This window comes from Carassius gibelio, chromosome B5 (assembly GCF_023724105.1).
Source record: "Carassius gibelio isolate Cgi1373 ecotype wild population from Czech Republic chromosome B5, carGib1.2-hapl.c, whole genome shotgun sequence".
NCBI classification, from domain to species: Eukaryota; Metazoa; Chordata; class Actinopteri; order Cypriniformes; family Cyprinidae; genus Carassius; species Carassius gibelio.
Genome location: NC_068400.1, coordinates 12,624,163 through 12,645,523, shown reverse-complemented (window position 1 = coordinate 12,645,523; position 21,361 = coordinate 12,624,163). Strand labels below are relative to the sequence as shown.

General features: G+C 35.9%; 1 protein-coding gene across 2 annotated transcripts in view; it reads right to left on the bottom strand.

Annotated features, from left to right (window-relative positions):
- nipbla (NIPBL cohesin loading factor a) overlaps positions 1 to 21,361 on the bottom strand; it is a 51,913-nt gene that overhangs the window by 8,503 nt on the left and 22,049 nt on the right. For both annotated transcript variants that reach the window (XM_052556387.1, XM_052556388.1), the window contains exons 10-36: positions 19,064 to 19,228; positions 18,530 to 18,697; positions 18,134 to 18,205; positions 17,951 to 18,034; positions 17,563 to 17,663; positions 16,982 to 17,068; positions 16,641 to 16,872; positions 15,776 to 15,927; positions 15,601 to 15,681; positions 13,856 to 13,956; positions 13,616 to 13,742; positions 13,424 to 13,506; positions 13,194 to 13,326; positions 12,301 to 12,444; positions 12,124 to 12,210; positions 11,381 to 11,598; positions 11,189 to 11,291; positions 11,000 to 11,098; positions 10,758 to 10,904; positions 9,565 to 9,699; positions 9,390 to 9,488; positions 8,374 to 8,427; positions 8,143 to 8,251; positions 4,870 to 5,000; positions 3,875 to 4,015; positions 3,367 to 3,615; positions 2,923 to 3,013 (exon numbers count right to left, since the gene is read on the bottom strand). In XM_052556387.1, coding sequence (XP_052412347.1) covers positions 2,923 to 3,013; positions 3,367 to 3,615; positions 3,875 to 4,015; positions 4,870 to 5,000; positions 8,143 to 8,251; positions 8,374 to 8,427; positions 9,390 to 9,488; positions 9,565 to 9,699; positions 10,758 to 10,904; positions 11,000 to 11,098; positions 11,189 to 11,291; positions 11,381 to 11,598; positions 12,124 to 12,210; positions 12,301 to 12,444; positions 13,194 to 13,326; positions 13,424 to 13,506; positions 13,616 to 13,742; positions 13,856 to 13,956; positions 15,601 to 15,681; positions 15,776 to 15,927; positions 16,641 to 16,872; positions 16,982 to 17,068; positions 17,563 to 17,663; positions 17,951 to 18,034; positions 18,134 to 18,205; positions 18,530 to 18,697; positions 19,064 to 19,228 — 3,393 coding nt within the window. The remainder of the gene's footprint in view (positions 1 to 2,922; positions 3,014 to 3,366; positions 3,616 to 3,874; positions 4,016 to 4,869; positions 5,001 to 8,142; positions 8,252 to 8,373; positions 8,428 to 9,389; positions 9,489 to 9,564; positions 9,700 to 10,757; positions 10,905 to 10,999; positions 11,099 to 11,188; positions 11,292 to 11,380; positions 11,599 to 12,123; positions 12,211 to 12,300; positions 12,445 to 13,193; positions 13,327 to 13,423; positions 13,507 to 13,615; positions 13,743 to 13,855; positions 13,957 to 15,600; positions 15,682 to 15,775; positions 15,928 to 16,640; positions 16,873 to 16,981; positions 17,069 to 17,562; positions 17,664 to 17,950; positions 18,035 to 18,133; positions 18,206 to 18,529; positions 18,698 to 19,063; positions 19,229 to 21,361) is intronic.

Here is a 21,361-nt window from a genome sequence, read left to right as displayed (position 1 = left end):
TAACATAAACATATAAGTTGGTGTTTTTTTCTTCTTCGGGGGTGTCAGGGGCGTTGCCTGTTACGTCGTTTGGGTTATTGGGCTACCTTGTTGAACGCATATCATTATATTTCTTTTTTTATATATATATATATATATATATATAATTAATTAGTCCAACGAACCGTTCGGTACATAATGCGTACCGAACCGAAAGCCTCGTACCGAACGGTTCAATACGAATACGCATATCGTAACACCGCTAAAATATATATATATATATATATATATATATATATATATATATATATATATATATATATATATATATATATATTTTTTTTTTTTTTTTTTTTTTTTTTCTGTATTTTTGATCAATTAAATACAGCCAGCCTTGATGAGCACAAGAAACTTTTTTTTATTTTTTATCTAACTGTGTGTATATATATATATTAGAGGTGGGCATAGATTAATTTTTTTAAATCTAGATTAATCTCACTGTGATCTTAAAATTAATCTAGATTAAAATGGCTCATTCGAATTCTGCCGACAGCATTCAGAATGTGTGTGTTACCCAAATAAAATTGACTAAACACTAAGTCTTTGAGAAGGGGTTTATCAAGCTAGATGGTGCATTAGAAATGTACATCTCCTGTTTCCAAAATGCATCACAAACTGCTTGAAAAAGCTGTAAACTAATTCCACATTGCACAAGCGGGGACCCGGTGAAGCTTGTACCAGTGGGCCCTTTTTGAAATTGTCTAATTTGTATGTTCGTTTATTTTTATTTATTTGTGCTATTTACACAATGTTTAAGGTTTTTTCAAGTTTGTAGGTGTCAAGGTACAGAAACTAAATAATTAAATGTAAAAAAGCACTGGATAGTCTTCAATGTAAAAATTAAATATACAATGAAACCTACATTTATTCAGACACCTTCAACATTTCTCACATTATTACAGTTTTGCTATATATATCAAAAAATATATCTGGTGTCTGAATAATTTTTGGTTTGACTGTTAAAACTACAAAGTAATTCAGTCAAGAGGAGTGAGTGATTTTCATTTTCATTTTCTTGGATTAACATTACAGCAGCCAGTAGATAAATTAGACGCGGTCCCTTTAAGAGACGATGAACGCATCCAATAGGCTAGGTGCACAAGATGGCGCCGGTGAGCTTCAGCGACGCGAGTGTGTGCATACTTATTTCCGGTCTTGCGACGCTCGCATTGACTGTAAGGGAAACTTACAAACGAAACTTGGCTAGATGTATATAATTAATGATTTTCAAATTTAACAGCCGATAGTGGTATATCAAAAACATGGGGAAACATCCTCCCTATATTTTGCGTACCTCTGTGTGGAAATGAATCAAGATACAACGCGGAGATTGCTTTATTCTTCTGTTGATTATGCGGATCAGCGTCAGGTCAGGACCACAGGGATTTCTTTTTTCAAACACAAACCATTCAAATATGCAATACTTTTCATTTTCGAAGAGCTGGTTTTGTTCTGTTATGTAAGATACATGTTTCTGACTGTCAAACGACGCACAGAGATTTCTGATAAAGCATGTTTTGTTAACTTTATTTGATAACATAATTTATAACTAACTGTACAATTAAACGTAATATAATTATGGTATGTTTGCATTAAATAAAAGATCACTGTTTGCATTCATGTGTGTTTTTATCTGTTTATTTGTTTTGTGAAAGATCTGCAGCATAAATCATTATCTGTCTATGAGCAGCCATGTATATTGTTATTGTTTTGCATTAATTATCAGATTAACAGATATTAAAATTAGTCACGTATTTTTTACTGTGTAAAATAATAAAATATGTTGTGAAAATAATGATGAAACAGACTGATGTATGTGTACAATTGAGAAATTGATATTTCTGAAGATAAATCGCAGCCCACTTCTCACGAGGTAAATATTTAATATAAAAAAAATAAAAATAATAATGCAAACATTTTCGAGAAATAAGTAATTTGTACATTTACATATTTGGTAAGATAAAATACATTATATAGCTTTGCATACACACCATGAGTTCAACTTTCATTTCGTGAACAGTAGAGAACATTAGTGTATTTAATTCATTCACCAGACCCAAACATCCACTGGCTCAGTTAACATTTGTAGTATAGTGATAATAGCAGTGTATATCTTATTTGCATATGAAGTGATATTATAAATCCTGTAAACATATAGAAGGTAATATTTGGACTTCTCCGGTTCTCTGCACTGACTTTAAGCACAACCGGAAATATCTACGCACACACTCACAAGACCGGAAATCCAAGATGGCGGAGATATGCAACTAGCCCATATAATACACAACCCATTTTTTTCCTCAACTCTGTTTACTTTCATTTAAGAAATAACTGACAGTTTTTTCGAGCATAATTTCCAAGGTGGATATTTTGGCATATTTCGTATGTATTTGTCGGCACTAGAGCAAAAATAAGCAAATTCGATGTTTAAGTGTTTTGATCAAAAAACTTGTAAACGTTTATTTTTAGTGTCTCGAGAAGCCTTTCTCTGCGTGAGCCCTGAACACCAGAACACCGCGAGTACTGATTCGGGCTCTTTCACATCTTGTTGTTTGTTTCAAACTGCGATTTGTATTTGTTCGTTCCGGTGCAGGAGGGACTTTGAGGAGAACTTCGCAGAAGAGAGCTCGGTTCAGTGTCGCTGTCTGTTAGGCTGGCCTCAACCAGTCGGTTATATAAAATATCAAGGTGAAAGTCATCATAACTCGCTTAGTATAGACCCAGCTCCTAACTCAACTTTGAGAATAGATTAACGGCGATATTTTTTTTATCGCCCGATAAGAGTCTCGCGTTAACGCAGCACGTTAACGGCGATAACGGCCCACCACTAATATATATATATATATAGACACACACACACACACAATGAATGCATCATCTTACCCAATCCAATGATGGCTTTGCATCTCACTTCTTCATCTTCGTGATTGGTGAAGTACAGTAATGATTCCAAAACCTTCTCCTTTATCACAACCTGTCAATAACAGTGCAAGATTTCAGGTTTAAATAACACCTACTTAAACATACCAAATGAAACAAATTCATACAATAATCATAGGAATGAAACAGAAAACACTGACAATTATGAAAAATATTTGATAAAATTAATAATTAAAAAAATATCTGTAGATAAAATGTACAAAAAATCTTGGGATTAAAAAAAGCTAAATATACATAGAGACTTGATTCAGTGAAAATGGTGTTTGTTAACTAAGAGCTAATGTTAATGAGCAAACAACTACATGACACTAGCAGCTGCATGTAAACTACTTGCAGGTCTATAATCATATAATGGAGAATATACATAATGGAGAAAGGTTGCGATACCTTAGTGGTGCCCTTGAACTGCTCGAGGTCAAAGTCAAAGTGTCTACAGAGAGCTCCCACAGTGAAGAGAGATCTGAGCAGGGCTGCTTTGGTGGCAGCAAGTGCCATGCTGTTCGTACCCTCCTGATGCTGAAGCTTTAGCTTAGTCAGAGCCCCATAATAACGGTTAAAACAGGCCCATACAAACTTATAATTATGAGTCACTTTATTCACTATTGCACCCAAACAGCTCACACAGTACTGGACAACCTGTGCGAAATGAGAAAGAAAGAGAGAACTTAGTGGGATGCGTAGAAGTAGGATGCAAAAGTCTATCTGTAACTATATGTCAACAAATGAACAACCAGACAATCTACTTAAAGATTAATAAACCATACAAATCGATAATTCTTCTATTCTTTTAAATAGATATACAAACCACACTAGAATCATTTTTGTATGCTAAGCACAAAAGTGTTAATTCAGATATGTAAATTGCGTATATAAGTGGGTGAGGTAGGTCACTTACGGTCATGCCATATTTTAAGATGAGCTTCATCAGGTCTTCTTCAATGGTGGTCAGGAAGCTCTCGCTGGGGTGATCCATCAGAGGAACCACAAGCTCCAGGATCTTCGCAACGTTACAGATCACCATGAAGTCACTCTGAGACTGTGTAAATAAACAAATGCATTATGTATAAACACTGGGGGAAAAAAACATCAATGAAAATGATCTTATGCCTTGGAACATTATCATCTTAAAACACTAGCAGTATATGGCCACAAGATGGCAGGATGACATCAAATATTGTACTGGCAGGTGCATACAGCTATAAAATTTGTTTTAGTATTTTATTTTTTATTTGTATTTATTTATTTATACAAATTCCATTTTTGTTCCATTTTAAGTTTCAGCCTTTCTGGATTTCATTTTAATGGGTAAATAACATTTCACAATCAAAAAGCATATGAAATAAATTTAAATCATTTAACAATTACATGAAACTACAATTTAACAACAATTTACTAAAGGTTTAACAAGGCTTAAAAGAACACTCCACTTTTTTTTTTTTAAATAGGCTCATTTTCTAACTGCCCTAGAGTTAAACAGTTTAATCATTTTCTAATCCATTCAGCCGAACTCCGTGTTTGGCGGTAGCACTTTTAGCTTAACTTAGCATAGATAATTGAAGCTGATTAGACTGTTAGAATCTCATAAAAATTACTGAAGATCTTCTATATTGTTCCTTTTTAAAACTTGACTCTTCTGTAAGGCAACGGAAAGTTTTAAATAGGAAGAATATAGAAACTCTTTGGTCATTTTTGAGCGAGATGCTAACGGTTTAGTCAGAAACTTTAACAATTTATTACATTACATTATTACATTGAGATTCTTTTTTCATAAAAAAGCTGTGCTGTAATTTTACATTTTCCTACATTTTTTATTTAATACAAATTTATGACTACACATACAAAGTGCTGAAAAATGGTAAGTTTACTGTTAAAATGAAAGTCTGAACTTACACTGCACTTGGTGGTGAGGTAGGGCTGCATAGTCATGGCATGCTTGACCATCAGCTGCGCTCTGATCTTACTGAACAGATACAGCGTGGTGATGCACGCGACTAACCGTGTTGAGTTCACACTCTTGTGCTCTGCAAACAGACAGCATAACAACTTGATACATTTTTGGGAAAAAATTCTTGCTTTTTTTTTTTTAGCAAGAATTAACTTATTAATTAATGCATTATATTAATTCATTAACTATCATAAAATAATGTATTGTCTATTTAGAAAACCTGCATTAAATGAAACTTAAACCCATTATAATGAATGCCATCATGAACAGTCGATCATGCTGTTCTCATTGATTGTTCTCATTGATTGTTTAGAACATTGAGTTTGATTTAAGAGGTGTCCCTCTAGATCGGTTTAAATCATATTTTGCAAACTGGATTTTTGCTGTCAAGATGGGTGAACATTACTCAAGTAATTCTTTTTTGCCCTGTGGGGTTCCCCAGGGTTCTATTTTGGCTCCTTATCTTTTTTCTCTCTATATGCTCCGTCTTGTCTCGATTTAAAAAAAAAGCATGGTTTGTCATTTCACTGTTATGCGGCTGACACCCAGGTTTATTTGCCCATCAAATGCAGTTTTGTGGGTCTTGAGTCTCTTATGGCATGTTTGGCAGATGTAAAGGCTTGGCTTTACTTACATTGCTTTCAAAAGCTAAGCCTTTTCTTTCTTTTAAAGATTTTTAAAAAAATTACTTTTTTTAAATTAAGGCTGGACTACTGTAACTCACTTTATTTTGGGATTATCCAGCAAGCTTTATCCCATGTGCAGCTTGTTGAAAATGCTGCGGCTCGACTTTTATGTGGGGTTAAAAAGAGGGAGCATATCACTCCTATTTTACACTCACTACATTGGTTGCCTTTTTGTTTTAGAGTGGATTTTAAAATTTTGCACCTCGTTTATAAATTACTAAATGGGTTGGGCCCGTGATTTTTTGACTCAGTATCAACCCGCTAGATCCCTTCAGTCTTCCAACCAGGATCTATTGTTTACCCCTTAAGTGCAGGGGAGATCGTGCTTTCTGTATTGCTGCCCCCAGGCTTTGGAACGCCTTGCCACTATCCATTAGACAAGCCACTTCTCTTAATATTTTTATGTCCAGGCTAAAGACCTTTCTATTTTCTAAAGCGTACGACTGATGGGATATTTGTACGATTTTATAATTTTTCTGTTTGTTTGTTGTGTTTTTCTGTTTTTTATGACCTAATGGAAAGCACATTGGTAGATGGAAGTTGTAATTAACAGTGCTATATGAAAAAATCTTCATTGTCATCATACCTGTGCCCTTCAGCAAGTAAGAAATATACAGAAATTGAATAAAGTTGTCAAGCACTACATTCTAAATGAAATAGATTAATCCATAAAGCGACAAAATGTATTGATTTCCAGTTATGTTCTTAGATTTACAGATATCACAGCAGCTGGGATAAAAGGTAATTTGGCTGCTATTACTTTGAGAGCTGCAGCTGCTGAACCTGATGTGGATCTGATGTTAGTAGTTTAATCGTGTTTTAATATTAAATGATACAGGCTACAGTGCACGCTGCTGTATTCGTGCGTGCAGTGGAAGAGCACGTACTACGACCACTATATATAGGCGGACAGGACAGGAAATGTTGTTTTGCCATACATCTCATTCAGCAGCAGTTAACTGTTGTTCTACTGAAGCTTCCTCATCACATGTACCATTTCCAAGCTCGTCTGACTAGCACTCGCGGTGAGATGCTCTTCTGAAAAGTCTCCCGTTTGATGTGGTCATAAATAAACGTGTCTAAATAAATGCAATTCGTCAATAAATAAAAATAGATGCAGCAGTAGTAACAGGGGTGGCCAACCCTAGCTGCGTCCTTGCGTTAGCGGTGTTAAATAGTTTTTACCGCCGTTAAATTGTAAAAATTAATCACCTGCGACAAGCTAATTTTGACAGCACTACATGAAACATAAAAGCCTGATATATAAAATAAATATATGATACTCAAGAAAAAGTACACATGCAAACTTTTTCAATATTTTGCTGTATATTTTCAATATTTTGGTTCAATAAACTGCTCCATTTCAATAAAATGAAATTTTTTCTGACTATTAGTTCATACATCAGGCTTTACAGTAGGGCCGTCAAAAAAAAAAAAAAAAAAAAAAAGTAATTTCGAATTTGTCGAATTTAAAATAAAAATCCACATTTGAATGCAAAAACATTGCATTCGAATTTAAGGTGTGCATTAAGGAAGCTGCCTTATAAGCCCCGATACTTCACAGTCTGTGTTCCATTCCATCTCACCGCACGCACAGCCGTGTCTACACAACTTTCAAAGGCGATAAAGCTCGACATGCAGTACCTGGAGTCTCATCATTCACCTTCTGTACATGCACCGTCCGCGCGGTCTCTAAAAAAGCCTGCATGCAGATGACGAAAAGGACATAATGCAGACAGTGTGTGGACGGCCGAAGTATACTAGAACTTTATCAGTGGTGCACAAGATGCGATGACGATATATGTGGCATTGCATTATAAGGTTATGTTAGCCTATCCAGTTGAAGCAACTACAAAAAAAAAAAAAAAAAGAAAAAAAAAAAAGAGAGAGAGAACATCAATGTGGAGAAGATCTTGTTTATGTCAAAACTGAAACCAAGCCGTTCATACAGAACAAATATTTCGCGCATGTTCTAGAGGGACACCGTTGGACTCGAGTCTCGCACAAGAGAGCCACATGTTTAGAAAGACATGTAAAATTAATGTATTTAATTTAATCTTTAAAAAATATTTTGAGACTTTATGGTGGGTTTTTTGTTCCTACTGCATCTCATGTTTTTACATGAAAAAATGTATTCTGTGTGACTGGTTTTCCGCCCTTTTTATTTATTTAACAATGCATGCAAACTTAACACTGTTTTGTTTATAGTTCTTTAAGCAACTTAATAATAATTGGTTCATAAACATTATTTTAAATATTATGTCGTTTTTTCACAGTCATGTATTCTAATGCTTTGAATAAACATGCAGTAATATTTTGCTCGATATCTTGAGGCCTCAGCCTCAAATGCCAAAGCTTTTCTTCACCTTAACTGAAATTATGCATTTTAAATTCGAATATAATTCGAATCTTGACCATACTTAAGTAAAAAATTCTAATTTAGTTTTTCAGCTATTTTGACAGCCCTACTTTATAGGATTGATTTCAACTGATTTGCTGAAACAAATCAGATTTCTAGAAGCATGTGCACACCTGCAATTGCCTCCTCGTATTTGAGGATGTACTCCACAAGATTGTCCACCAACTGAACACAGGCCTTCCTGGCTGGCTTATAGGATGAGTCCTCCTCTGACTTTAAAAGCTATATAAAAAAAAAAAAATAAAAACAGAAAGAAAGAAAGAAAACGCTGTTAATTACAGCTCTACAATCCTCCAAACAAAGAGACCGGCAGATGGAAACTGATTTGATTTGAAAACACTTACATTCTGCAGGAGCTGCTCAAACCAGTCATAGCCAGTGTCCTTACAGGCAGCGACCTGCAGGACAGTAAAGAAGAAGTTCAGCTAGGAGAGGATGCACTTTTTTTTAATGAAAAGCCTTTTTAAGACTAGATCTTTAGGTATGGACACAAATCAGTCTTTGAGTGAAAGCTGCTTTATTCATGGTGCAGTTATGTAATATTGACGACTAGGGTACTGCAATCCAAATTCAAAATACTGGAGAGAGTTGTTTCTCCTGCCCCACATCCTCAGGTGCAAAGCTCAAACGGGTTGCCAGATTGAGAAAGTAGGACAATTGACAATGGAAGGCAACTCTAACACTATGTGTTCATGAGTCGATTTATTGCTGTTGTAATATGCCTCTAGTCATAGAGCTTTTTAGTTGGATGCCGAGACTTTGGGTCAGGCAGAGTCTGCGACCTCTGAACTTTCCATGGCTGCAATATGCTGTGTTTTCCAGCAACTGGCAACCTAGGGTGTTGTAAAACTACTGGGTAAACAGGCAGTGGGCGGAGTCACACAGACCAAAACAAAAACAGACATTCTGACATGGAACTCACATTTCAAAGCAGAATAACTGGCTGTAGCATCGATTTTTGGAGAAACAAGCATGTGAACCTAGCATGTTTCCTTAACATCTGCAAATGCCATATGGTATTTTTATGCTTTAGTGCACTAAAAGAAATTACATGGAGCACCTTTATTTCCTGTATGCGCCAAGGAATCATACTCAAGTTATTCTGGAAGGTCTTATGTTTTGATAGTAAAAGCAAAAGTATGAAAACACATCTTCTCAAGTGTTACCTAGCTACAACCACAATCAGCTGATTTAGAGGCAAATAATACAAATGCACACACACACACACACACACACACACACACATATATATATATATATATATATATATATATATATATATATATATATATATATATATATATATACACTGAAGTAATTATTATAAATAAACGTATATAGTATAAAAAGTTGGACTGACCACATCAGTGATGTTGAGAATCTTCCTATTCATTGTTTCTTTGTCGTGGCTGGCTGTGGGTGTAAACCACAGCTTCTGGAATGTTTCATTCACCAGTTTCTGTAGGTAGAGAAAAACTGTTAGCACTTTTAGCACTAACTGGAAAAGCCTATCACAACAGAGACCGTGGTTGTACCTTGATGCCCTCCTCGTCATTGACCCTGCGGATCATCTTCACGCACATCTCTGTGATCTTACTAAAGTTGGGCTGTTCTAAACAGATGTCTCTCAGAATCTTGATCACCCTCTTCCTCACGCTGATACCAGTGTCCTGGAGTGAAAGCACATAAAATCACTTTACACTTCACACAGATGTACAATATACAAAATAGCAGGAAATAACACAACTTAACTATTAGTAAGCCCCACCCCCCACAGTTACTCTTGCTCCCTCGTACAAACAAACGGAGCTGCTCACTGTCTTACAATGACAGCTGTCAGTGTGAAAACCTTTCCACAAGATGTTCTTGAACACTTTTGGACACAGAAGGACCACCATTCAAGTGGGAATTAAATATGGAGGGATATATAAAAGATTTTAAAATAAATACGTCGGGTAACTCGATTAATTTGTAAGCAGTGTTTACAGATGACAAAGCAAGTGGGAGAAGTCTCATGTTACAGTCGTCAAGATCGTGGATGCTGGATCAACACTGTTCTGTTTGGGTTTTAGGAAATGTAATAAAATAAATTCTATTGCCTATCCTCTCAGGATACCTGGAATCAGTATATACACACAACATAAAGACTTTAGGTTAAAATTAACATCAGTGTCTACAGCAGTGGTCTCAAACTCAATTCCTGGAGGACCACAGCTCCGCAGAGATTAGCTCCAAATCACGCCTGCTTGGAAGTTTCTTATAATCCTGAAGACATTGATTAGCTGGATCAGGTTTGATTAGGGTTGGAGCTAAACTGTGCAGAGCTGTGGTCCTCCAGGAATTGAGTTGGAGAGCAATGGTCTTCAGGGAAAGTGATTATCTTGGGCCTTTAAAAGGTCACCATTAACTTTCAGTTTTTAACTCACATTTTTGTCTTCACAAGTTCATTTTAAGTGGCCTTGCAATATGTCAAATTAGCTTTTAAAATAATAAACATCACTTATATTCAAAAATTGAGTTATGAGGTCAAAGGCTGCATGCATTTAAAAAATAAAAAAGTCTTAAGCTCACATTTATCTGATCGAAAAACAGCAATGCTAATTAAAAGAATCATGTTCTGCTGTAATGCATTTTAAAATGTAATTTATTCTTATCAATTGTCAGCATAATTATTCCAGGACATTTCGCTCCTTAAACCTTGAGATAGTGATTTGAATTGCAGTCATACCAGTATCCTCTCGATGAGCATGTCATAGTACTGCTCCGTCAGCTGAGGTCGACTCAGCACAAACCGTCCCAGCAGCTCGACCGCTGCTTCCCTCACACTGGTGGAGTTATCCATCAACCGCCCGTGAACACCACGCTGCATATCAGACTACATAACAGACAAACCCACCAATTAAACGGTCAGCTCTGCCAGAAGTACCTATAGTGTTGTGCTGCCAGTCTAAATACCGCTACATTTCTCACCCTGGCCAGTATACTGGGGTCAACAGCCACCACCTCAGACAGACACTTCATGGCTTTGGTCCTGACAGCTATGGCGCTCTCCCCTAACACTCTCAGAATCTAAAAGGAAATACAAAATGAAGCATTCGTTAGGGACATTAATACCAAGTGGAAACTGATTAGGAGTACATTTCAGACCAATCTTCTCACCTGTGTCAGGTAGATGTCAAAGCTCTGAGAGAAGGGTCTGGTGGAGGCCAAGTAGCGTACGATAAGGCAGGCGTCCTCATAGTCCACAGTATCTGAATTCATCCTGTCAAAAGATTTATTTAATAGCCCAATATAACCATTATAAGAGTCTTGACTGAGGCTGAGGATGTTACACCATTTGTGTGGTAATACCTGAGAGTAACAAATTGATTGGGAGTTGATTTAATGACGATGTGGAGGAATTTCTTGCGAGTTTCTGCACGTTGCATGATGTCTCCGGTGGCCTGGAGCTCTTTGGCGTGCTGCGTGCCCTCAGAGTCATCCTCCTTTTGATTCTGATTCCTCATGGCCTTCTCAGCCTCCGTAGTGCAGTCTCTGAACCACTGAGCGATGTAAAATTTGCGTGCAAACTAGAATACAAAATCAGATTGAGGAATTTTGACATGACGGTTTAAGAGTGGAAAAAAGGGCAACTTAGTTGATAATAATTAAATGACATATCATACAGTATCAAACAGAAGACAGCTTGTAATTTAATGTTACTATTCTCTGCAGTTAAATGGATATTATTTTATTTTATAAGTTAAGTGTCATTAAAGTTATAAAATAACACAGCGGAAATGTGAAACAAAATCAAAATTCTATAGGTACATTTAAAGTACCTATATATAATTAAAAGGATTCTCTCCACCAACTTTTTCTAATAATTTTAACTATAAACATTTAGTGCAAAAGGTTTTTAGGATAATGAGAAACAAACTGAGTCTTGCATGTCTAAACATTTGACTGGCACGGTTATTTCCAGGTGTTACATTAACCACAGGCAATCTTACATGCACTTCAGATTTTGACACTTGATCATAGAAAAACTCAGCAGCTGACCCCAACTCTACGTAAAGGCCACAGGACATGAAGCGCATCTGAGCTGGACTCACTGTGAGGGCAGGGTCTGTTTCTGCATTTTCATCCATATAATCCAATAAGGCTTTCTGTAGCCGCTGTGTCTCATCTCCCTCTGAGCTCTAAACACACATAGAAAAAGCATTGGGTTAAAAACACAGTGTGTTTATAAGATGTAGTCAATGTGTATATGTAGACACATATGCATGTACCTCTCTGATGATGCGGTCGATGGCTTTCTGGTTCATCCTGCTGGTGACGGCGTCTTTCCTCAATCTGGCTGCTACAGTACCCAGATAGTCCAGTGATGCTACTCGCAGTGCCATCTCTGTCTGCTTGTTACTGAATTGGTGCACCTGAGGACAGAGTATGAAGAGCCAAGGGTCATTCAAGAAGAAAGAACCACTCTGTGTGTTTCACTGCAAACTGCGTTTTTATTATTCGTCTTCTTACAATATTAGAAACCCTACAAATGTTATTAACTGTATTTTGTCTGCTTGAACCCTTGTTTCACATAATTCATAAAACATTAGAAATAATACATGTAATTTATTACATATTTGAATCATTTTAATTTGACAAATTTTGCTAACACTTTATTTTACAGTGTTACAGTGTAACTATAAAAATAATAAGGGAGTAATATTAATTAACATACGATAGGCTAGGGATTTGGTTTAGAGTTGCTCACAACTATAAATAAATGACTTATTACTGTAGTAAGTAGAAACAAAATGCAACAAAAACACTATATTTTTAAGAATATATGGGTAGCTTTTAGTTTTACAATCTATCCATCCATACACTCAAACATAATTGTACAAAAAAATAAAAAAAAATAAAACGGTAATAGAAATAAAATAAGTACATTTATAAATCATGCTTAAATTATATATAAATTGTGAAATAAAAATATACATTATTATATTAATTTATATTTGTTAATTTCAGAATTAAATTCATTTTAAAATGTATTTTATCTAATTTATTTAACACAAATTGGCTAAATCTCTATTATAAATATGCATGTGTTTTTATGTTTAGCACGGTCAGGAGAATTAATGCTCTGCTGCAGATAACATGATTGGCTATGGCTTGTTCATACCAGTAATCTTCCCAGCAGGCTTAGCAGTAATTCTGAAGCAGGCCACTCGGGTTTGTTGACCGTAGACAGTAGATCCTGCACAAAATTCTCAAACAGCGGCCTGTAGTCTTCCTCACCCTGTTTACTGCCACACCTGAGACGTAGTTACAATACAGAACACACACATTGAGTACTGCACACACACATACTTCACAAAGACAAAAGAAGGAAAACAGGAGGGATGTTCTGACTTCTTGAGGAAGACGGAGAGGAAGTTCTGAGCTGTCCGTCTAGCCGTTTCATATGAGTTGGTGATGAACACATCGTCGTCAACCTGAAAAACAGTTTAATACACATTGTTTAAATAGCCTGCAATCAACAGCAGACTTCACGGCGATAGTACAGATGTGAGACTCATGTAGTGTTGTGTGTGCATCTAGTACCTTTTTGTGATCGTCTTCAGAGTCTTTCTCAGAGGGCAGATGGACCACGCACTGAATTAGCTGCAGCACCAGAGCACTAACCATCTGAATGAATATGGGCTCACCCTCGGCATCACTACTGTTCAACCTGAACACACACACAGGTTCAACATTGTGACACAATCATTGTGTTTATCAATAATTTACAGATCAGTAGTTTAGGCAGAACTGCAATCTGAATTTAGGAGGTCATATCAATACCTGAAGTTCCTGAGGCTGCGTTTGCTGGTGGGCAGTCTGGCCAAAGAGGTGAAGATCTCCTCCAGAATTAACTGTCTGTGCTTCTCGTAACGAGAGAACACCTGAGACAAAGAGAGAAGTGAAATGCCTTTATCAGTGTCATGTTTTGACAGTTTAATTCATAAAAAGAGAGAAGAAAACAAAAGCAGAATTCCAGATTTTAATCCAAAATAAGTATTTAAGGATAAAAATAACAATAGGTCATTTTGGAAAAAAATAAGAATTTTGCTGAATTTAATTTTATTAATTAATAATTTGATTTGATTAATAGCATTGTAATAACTTATTTAATAATTAATTACATCTTGTAATTATTTTCATAAATTTTGGCATAAAATAAGAAATAAAAGAAAAAAGAAAGACATTTCTGACAGAAGGAAGGGTGAAAATAGCTTTGCTATTTAATAGCTTTTGCTATTTAATTTTGAAGATTTTAACACATTTATAGGATTATATATTTTATACTTAGAAATCTCAAATTAATTATTTCATATGATATCATGCAAAATAAAGAGGGTCTGGCTGCAGACTTGCACTTGCACTCTCAGACACTTGCACTTCCGTTAGTGATGTCACTTGCAGTCTTTATTTTTTATTTTATTGATTTTTTGTTTTACGTTTTGTTTGAATTTCCCAACATTTTATAACAGTAGCCAGGTGGCGAAGACAAGAAAAAAAATAAACTAAATTACAATGTCACTTTGCAATCGCTACTTTCACTCTCTGCTACCTGCGACACTTGCAATCGACACAAATCATGCTTGTTGCCAATGGAGACAAGAAGCTGTGGTGGTGAATAAACGCAACGCGCAAAGTTTCTCGTTAAGCATTTTTCCATATAAAATAAACTGTCTACAATTCATTTATATCACTGTCTTTGTCCATTAAACTTCATAATGTGTTTTATTTATAATGATTTTCTATAGGAGGAAAACGTTTAATGTACAATTTAACGCACTGCGCTCTGTACTCGTCTGCTTGCCTGTATGGAGCCGATCCTTTTAAAATCACTTAATGCATTTCATAATGCACGTTCATATATGCCTACTGAATTGTCTATATCATCTTAGTCTGTTATTAGCCCACATTAAGTGTTCGCATTGTGTTCATAGCCATTTGCTTGCCTTATTGTACATTAAATAATAACTATATATAGAATTTGGTCTTTTAATTGAACTTAACGTATCCTAATACATTATGCCAAATTAAGTGTTTGGTTTTTTTCTACAGGAGGAAAACACTTAACGAAAAACTTTGTGTATAGTAGTAGGCCTACTAATTTAGTTTTAATCGTTTAATCACCACCACAGCTTCTTGTCTCCATTGGCAACATGCACAATTTGTGTTGATTGCAAGTGACGTAACAGGTAGCGGAGAGTGCAAGTAGCGATTGCAAGTTAAATTGTAATTTAGTTTCTTTTTTCTTGTCTTCACCACCTGACTACTGTTGTAAAATGTTGAGAGATTCAAAACAAAAACTTATAAATAAATAGAACAAAAATAAATAAATAAAGACTGCAAGTGACGTCGCTAGCGGAAGCACAAGTGTCTGGGAGTGCAAGTCTGAGAATGCAAGTGCAAGTCTGCAGCCAGACCCTTCTCTGCAAAATAGACTAGTGAGATGTAATTTTATCATTGATGAAAATGCTTTCAGTGCATGATAAACCAGAAGCACAAGGTTGTGCATCTAATCCAAGAAAACATACCGCTGTCACCAGCTTTATGGCACACAGCTGCAGCTCACTGACATTCTCCACAAAGAAAGGAGTAATGCCCATTGAAGAGACCTGCAGAAGAACAAAACACAGTGCGATACAACATACAATAGTTGTAAATAGACTATAGAGCATACAAAAATATGCTGCATCAATCAGTTCCTACCTGCAATATTGTTGTATCGGTCAACAGCTGAATTTCCAGCAGCTCTGAGATGTTGCTGACGACTTCACACACTTTGTTATAGAGCATGATGATGACTCTCTGCTTGGCGGTGGAGCACTTGGCTCGCTTTGCTTTGGAGCTCAGCATGGAACCTGAAACCACACACGGTTCGTACATCAAGATGTTAGAAAGTAGTTCATTTACATTTACAAACAGTGACATTTAATGTTATTTAATGTACTGGTAATTTACAACACTGGAAGTAAACACCAATATAAAATTTGACAATAAAAAAAGACAATTATTATAATTTATTTATTATAATAACAAATTTTGTTCATTTATAAAATATGTAATTATAATAATCTATGCAAATGTTAAAATTGCTCAAGATTTTAAATATGAATACCAGAATACTGCACTTGGCTGATGTCAGAAAACCGTAATGCAAATACTTGTTTTCCCTATGCCTGTTTTTATCCTTACATAAAGGGTACATCTTTTTTTGTGTCATACATTTGTCAAAAAATCATTCAGGCATTAAAAATCCAGTTAAAAGTTCTAAAGCCAAATCTTTGTGTGATTATTTTATGTTTTTGTACCATTTAGACACATCAGACTTGGTGTAAGCAAGCCTTCGGCAGAAATTAAGTGATTTTCAAAAAAGGTCAAAAACTGGCAGTAATTTTCTTTTCTTCCATTTTTATTTGTGATGTCAAAAAAATTATTCAAAATAATTTTCTACACTGTTTTTTTTTCTTCTTAAAATTGTCAAACAATTAATGTAGACATTACATATAGTGAATAATTTTAAATAAATCAGACTTGGTGTGAACAGCCCTTCTGCACAAGTGAAGCGTCTCACCTCCTTTAGGGTCGATTCTGTAGACCGGATCATACTGTGGGTAAAGAGTATTCTGCAGGTGAAACTTAGTGTACTGCAGAACTCTCTCGATCACGTCTTCAATGTACACGGCTTTGGGCATGTGTGATGATGTCATGATGTTCAGTGCTGTCAGACACGCATCTGCTGATTTGGTCACACGCTCCATGATGAGATCCCGCCAGAGACGCTCCTCGTCCTCTCCATCATTCTCCTGATGAAGACCAGAGAGAGAAGACTGAGGGAAAGCACTGAACTACAAGTAAAGGCATCATTTGTGAAAGTGTCACTTGGAAAGGCCAACATGATTAAGTGATTGTTACATGGTTCATATGTGTAGAAAGACTGGATCCATCCATAATGTTCTTCTCCAGAATATTCAACAGTTTCACCAGTTTATCAGAAGGAATCTGGGCATAAGAGGGGAAAAACAACAACAGAATAAGGTATATAGCCAGGGTGGATGTTACTAATAACAGGATGTTTTTTTTTTTTTTTTGCTCTCTGAGAATTCAGTGCGCTATACAAATGTACTCTATACAGACCATTTATATTACTAAATATTTCTATATCAAATAAATGCTTAAAGCATTTCTTTCAAAAACAATAAACAACACAATTAGTGATTTTATTGTTTTTGAAAGAAATGCATTAAGCATTTATTTTATATAAAATTATTTTGTAATATAAATGGTCTGTATAGAGTTTAAGTGCACTTTAGTTGCATTGCATAAACAATTAGTGATTTTTTTTATGTAAGGCAACTAAAGTGCACTTAAACTTTTTTCTGATTTTAGGAGTGCACGATCATACAGAAGCTCTTTATAGATGTAGTATCATATAGATTTCATGGGGCTTTTACCAATTGCATAAAAAGAGTAGTATACAATAATGCATCTCTTACCCTGCAGGTGATGCCCATGGCTTTTATCTTAGCAGATTCACTACCCAATTCATTTAGCTGCTGTTTCCCTAACAACAGCTCCTGAGGGATCTCATCATCATCTAAGAACAAAGGTCAACATAAAATAGTCAAAAACCGAAAGAGGCAGTACATAAGTCCCGCATATGCCCAAATCTAAAAAGCTACTAATATCTACTATTTAGCAAAAATAGCGGATTAAAGAATAATATCATATTTGTCATAAAGTGTGATACATTAGATCAAAACAAACACTTTTATCACTAACAGCACCCTAAAACTAATAAAAAGAAGTATTGGATTTAATTGAGCAAATATCACATAGGGTGGTAAAATCTACAAAAAAGGGGATATTTTGCCCAACACTGACCATTAAAGTCCACATCCTCAAGATTCTCCAAGATGTTGTCAATACTCAACGAGAACCTCTTGAAAGTGGAAGAGTCCATCATTTCTGCGGAAAATGAAATAATACAAGGATTTCATGAGCATCATTCTGATGTGGGAAATGCTGCAAAGGTGAGAAGTTTGAGAAAAAGGTGAAAGGGTTTACCTTCAGGTGTTAACTTGGGCTCATACGCTTTCCTCCTCTTCTGCTTCTCCTTTGTCTTTAAACGTCTTGCAACTGAAAGAAAACATTCATCTAACTCAACCACTAACATACCATTTAAACAAATTTAAAAAAAATCTCAAATGACAACACTATAGCTACTCTAAGTTTTTAATCAGATCTTTGATTTCATAATTAAATGCTCAAAGGGATAGTTCACCCAAAAAGGAAAATGATGTAAACATTACATAATCTACAGACCTTTTCCGATCGTTTAAATTTAGTTACCTGGACTTAAGTCTTATGGGTTTGTAATGACAAGAGAGTTAGTAAATGGTTATAGAATTTTCATTTTTGGGTGAATAATCCATTTCATGGACACAGTAGCTTGTAGCTAACCGTCACTAAGGCTGGGTGGAGGTGAATCTTGGTCAGAGTCGTCATATCGGCTGCCTGAGCCTCTGCGTGCGTCGTAGCTTCCTCTTCGATGCTCCCCTGAACTCCTCCGGTCACGATCCTCAAAATCCCACGTTCTATCACGATCCTTCTTCTGACGTTTACGAGATGCTGGGGCAGAAAACAGAGACTATAAATGTAAATAACACAATACGGTTTCATCTTTCCTACATCAATTTCACATTTAATTCAATGTTACTTGCAGTTACTTTGTAAATACTTTTTGCCAGCAATGTATGTTTGAAAACTCAGGGCAAAGAGGCATCAGTTTGGCAAAAATTTTTATTTTACTGCTTTTTTTATGGATAAATTAGACAGTTAAGGGAAATCAGTCAACAAGTGTCCAGCATGTTAAGAAAATGTCCAGTTAGGTTTGGATTCCTTAATGAAAAACCTGATTAATATTGCATTTGATTGACTGATTTGGTGTTCCTGTGTGTGGAAGCAGACCGTTATCATTACAGTGGTGCTACTCACAGAAGTCCTCATCCTCAGAGCTGTCCTCTGCATATTTAGGCCTCTCATTGACAGTGCTGCGTTTGCGTTTGTTCATCTTCACCCGCTCACACAGAGGCATGGTGGACTCAATCTCTGCCAGCAGCTCAGGAGGAAGATCCTTCAGCACTGACGGGTCTATTCCACCTGTGCACAGAGACTTATGTTCAACTTGGATTGCCTAAATCAGGGGTTTTCAAACTGTGGGTCACGACCCACTTGTGGGTCACAGATTGGAACAAGGCTGCAGCTAAATTTGCGTTTCAATGACACACACACACACACTCACACTGTTCAGTCTAGGGCTGCACGAATGTTGTAATAACAGTGAAGGTCTCAGGAGCAATGTCATTAAAAGGTTCAATCGGTACGCATTATTAAGAGAAAAAAAAACTTGCTCCCTTCAATACACTATATCTGCTTGAGATTGCATACACCAGAAAATTCAAATGTTACAAAAACGGTTTCAGGTAGGCCATGTTCATTAATTTCTGTCGTCCATTTGAACTCTGCACTGTTTTCATTCGGGAAACGGTTTGTAAAAAGCATTTCACATGTACACATGTGAGCAGGGCACAAACGCAGGGTTAATTGTAACACTACAAGATTTAAACATTTCCACATAACAAATGTACAAAAGTTCACAATATTTCCTTGACGTATCATCTCATCTCTAGAGAAAAATTTGCCAAAGTTGAGAAATCTTTAGAAGATATTGCTGAACATTTATTTAACCATTGCAAAAATACATTTTTGCCTGAATTAAATGTCATCCAGTTTTTTTGTTTGTTTGTATGTTTATTTAAAATTATACACATCTGTTTATTTTTCTTTTTTTTTTCCTATTTCACAATTATTTTAGTTTCCAAACTGTTTTAGATATTTCTGCATTGCTTCTTATGCTTTTCTAAAAATGTGTTGGATTGTGCCCTGTTCTCGCCGACACACACGAAAGGATCATGAATGCATTTTCTGCAACAAAACAGCAGCGCAGATTACAGTTCACTGGAGTGAGCCTGTTTCACGGTTTTATGGACACTACATATTTTAACATCTGTAAACAAAAATTACAACTTAAATATTAGTAGTGAAATTTTTCAGGTGTACTCTAAAATAAAATGGTTATTTTTCTTAAAACTTAATTTCTGTCATCAAAATTTTAAGTAAGATTAGGCTTAAAGTATTGTCAAGGATTTTTTTTTTTTTTTCTAATACATTTTGGTGGGTTGCGTTTCCAACGTAGGAACTTTACCCAGGAACTAGGGACTTTGGGCTGGTACTTGGTGTGCTTCCACCGCAGGAACCAGGAACTAAATAAAGTTTAGTAAACTTTACTAAACTTTACGGGTAAAAAAATGCCCCTCAGAAAGTCCCTGCTGTCGAGGTAGTGCTTTTTCAAAGTTCCGGAACTTTCGGGGGTGGGACTTGGGCGCTAAACTTGCTGACTGGTTGAGTTCATGCAGCATTGGTTGAGTTCAACCACCATTTATTCGGATCATTTTCAAAATATTACTGTTATTGTGTCATGAAATTTTAAAAGTATTTCATGGCGAGAATGTATTTGTTTAAAACTCAAATCTGTGGTTTATTTATAAAGACAGCGCCTATTTAAAAATGTGTTTTGCCGATCTCGGAGACATGAGCTCCACGCGATCAGCGAGAGCACAGTCCTCATGTATCCGCCGAGAGCAGCCTCACCTCGGCTGAACCTTCTGATATGTGCCGCTGGCTTTGATGTCTCATTAATGGTTAAACATAAAATATAATTCGTTTTGCGTAAATCTAACTGGTTATCTTTGGTCTGTATTCAATTTATCTGTATGTTAAAATTAAAATAAAAAAGGCAAATTTATATAATATTTTGTTTCATTGCAATGGCTGTATATATACTAGTGGTGGGCATAGATGAATTTTTTGTAATCTAGATTAATCTCACTGTAATCTTGGAATTAATCTAGATTAAAATGGCTTATTTGAATTCTGCCGAAGGCATTCAGAATATGTGTATTACCCAAAAAAAATAATGACTAAAAGTAATGTTAAGTCTTTGAGAACGGGTGCATAAGACCAGGGGCTCATCTCCTGTTTCCAAAATATGGCGTTATTTTATGGCGTTATTTCCCTGCCAAATGTTGAGAGCACATTATTGTAGCGCGAAAGTACATTAATCTAATGCACGAGCGCGAATCGCTCTCCTCGAGCGTGGAATAAAATGTGCAGAGCAAAAATCTCTCTGAGAGCGCGCGCCCAGTTCCCGCGTGCAAGCAGAGAAATTTGAGC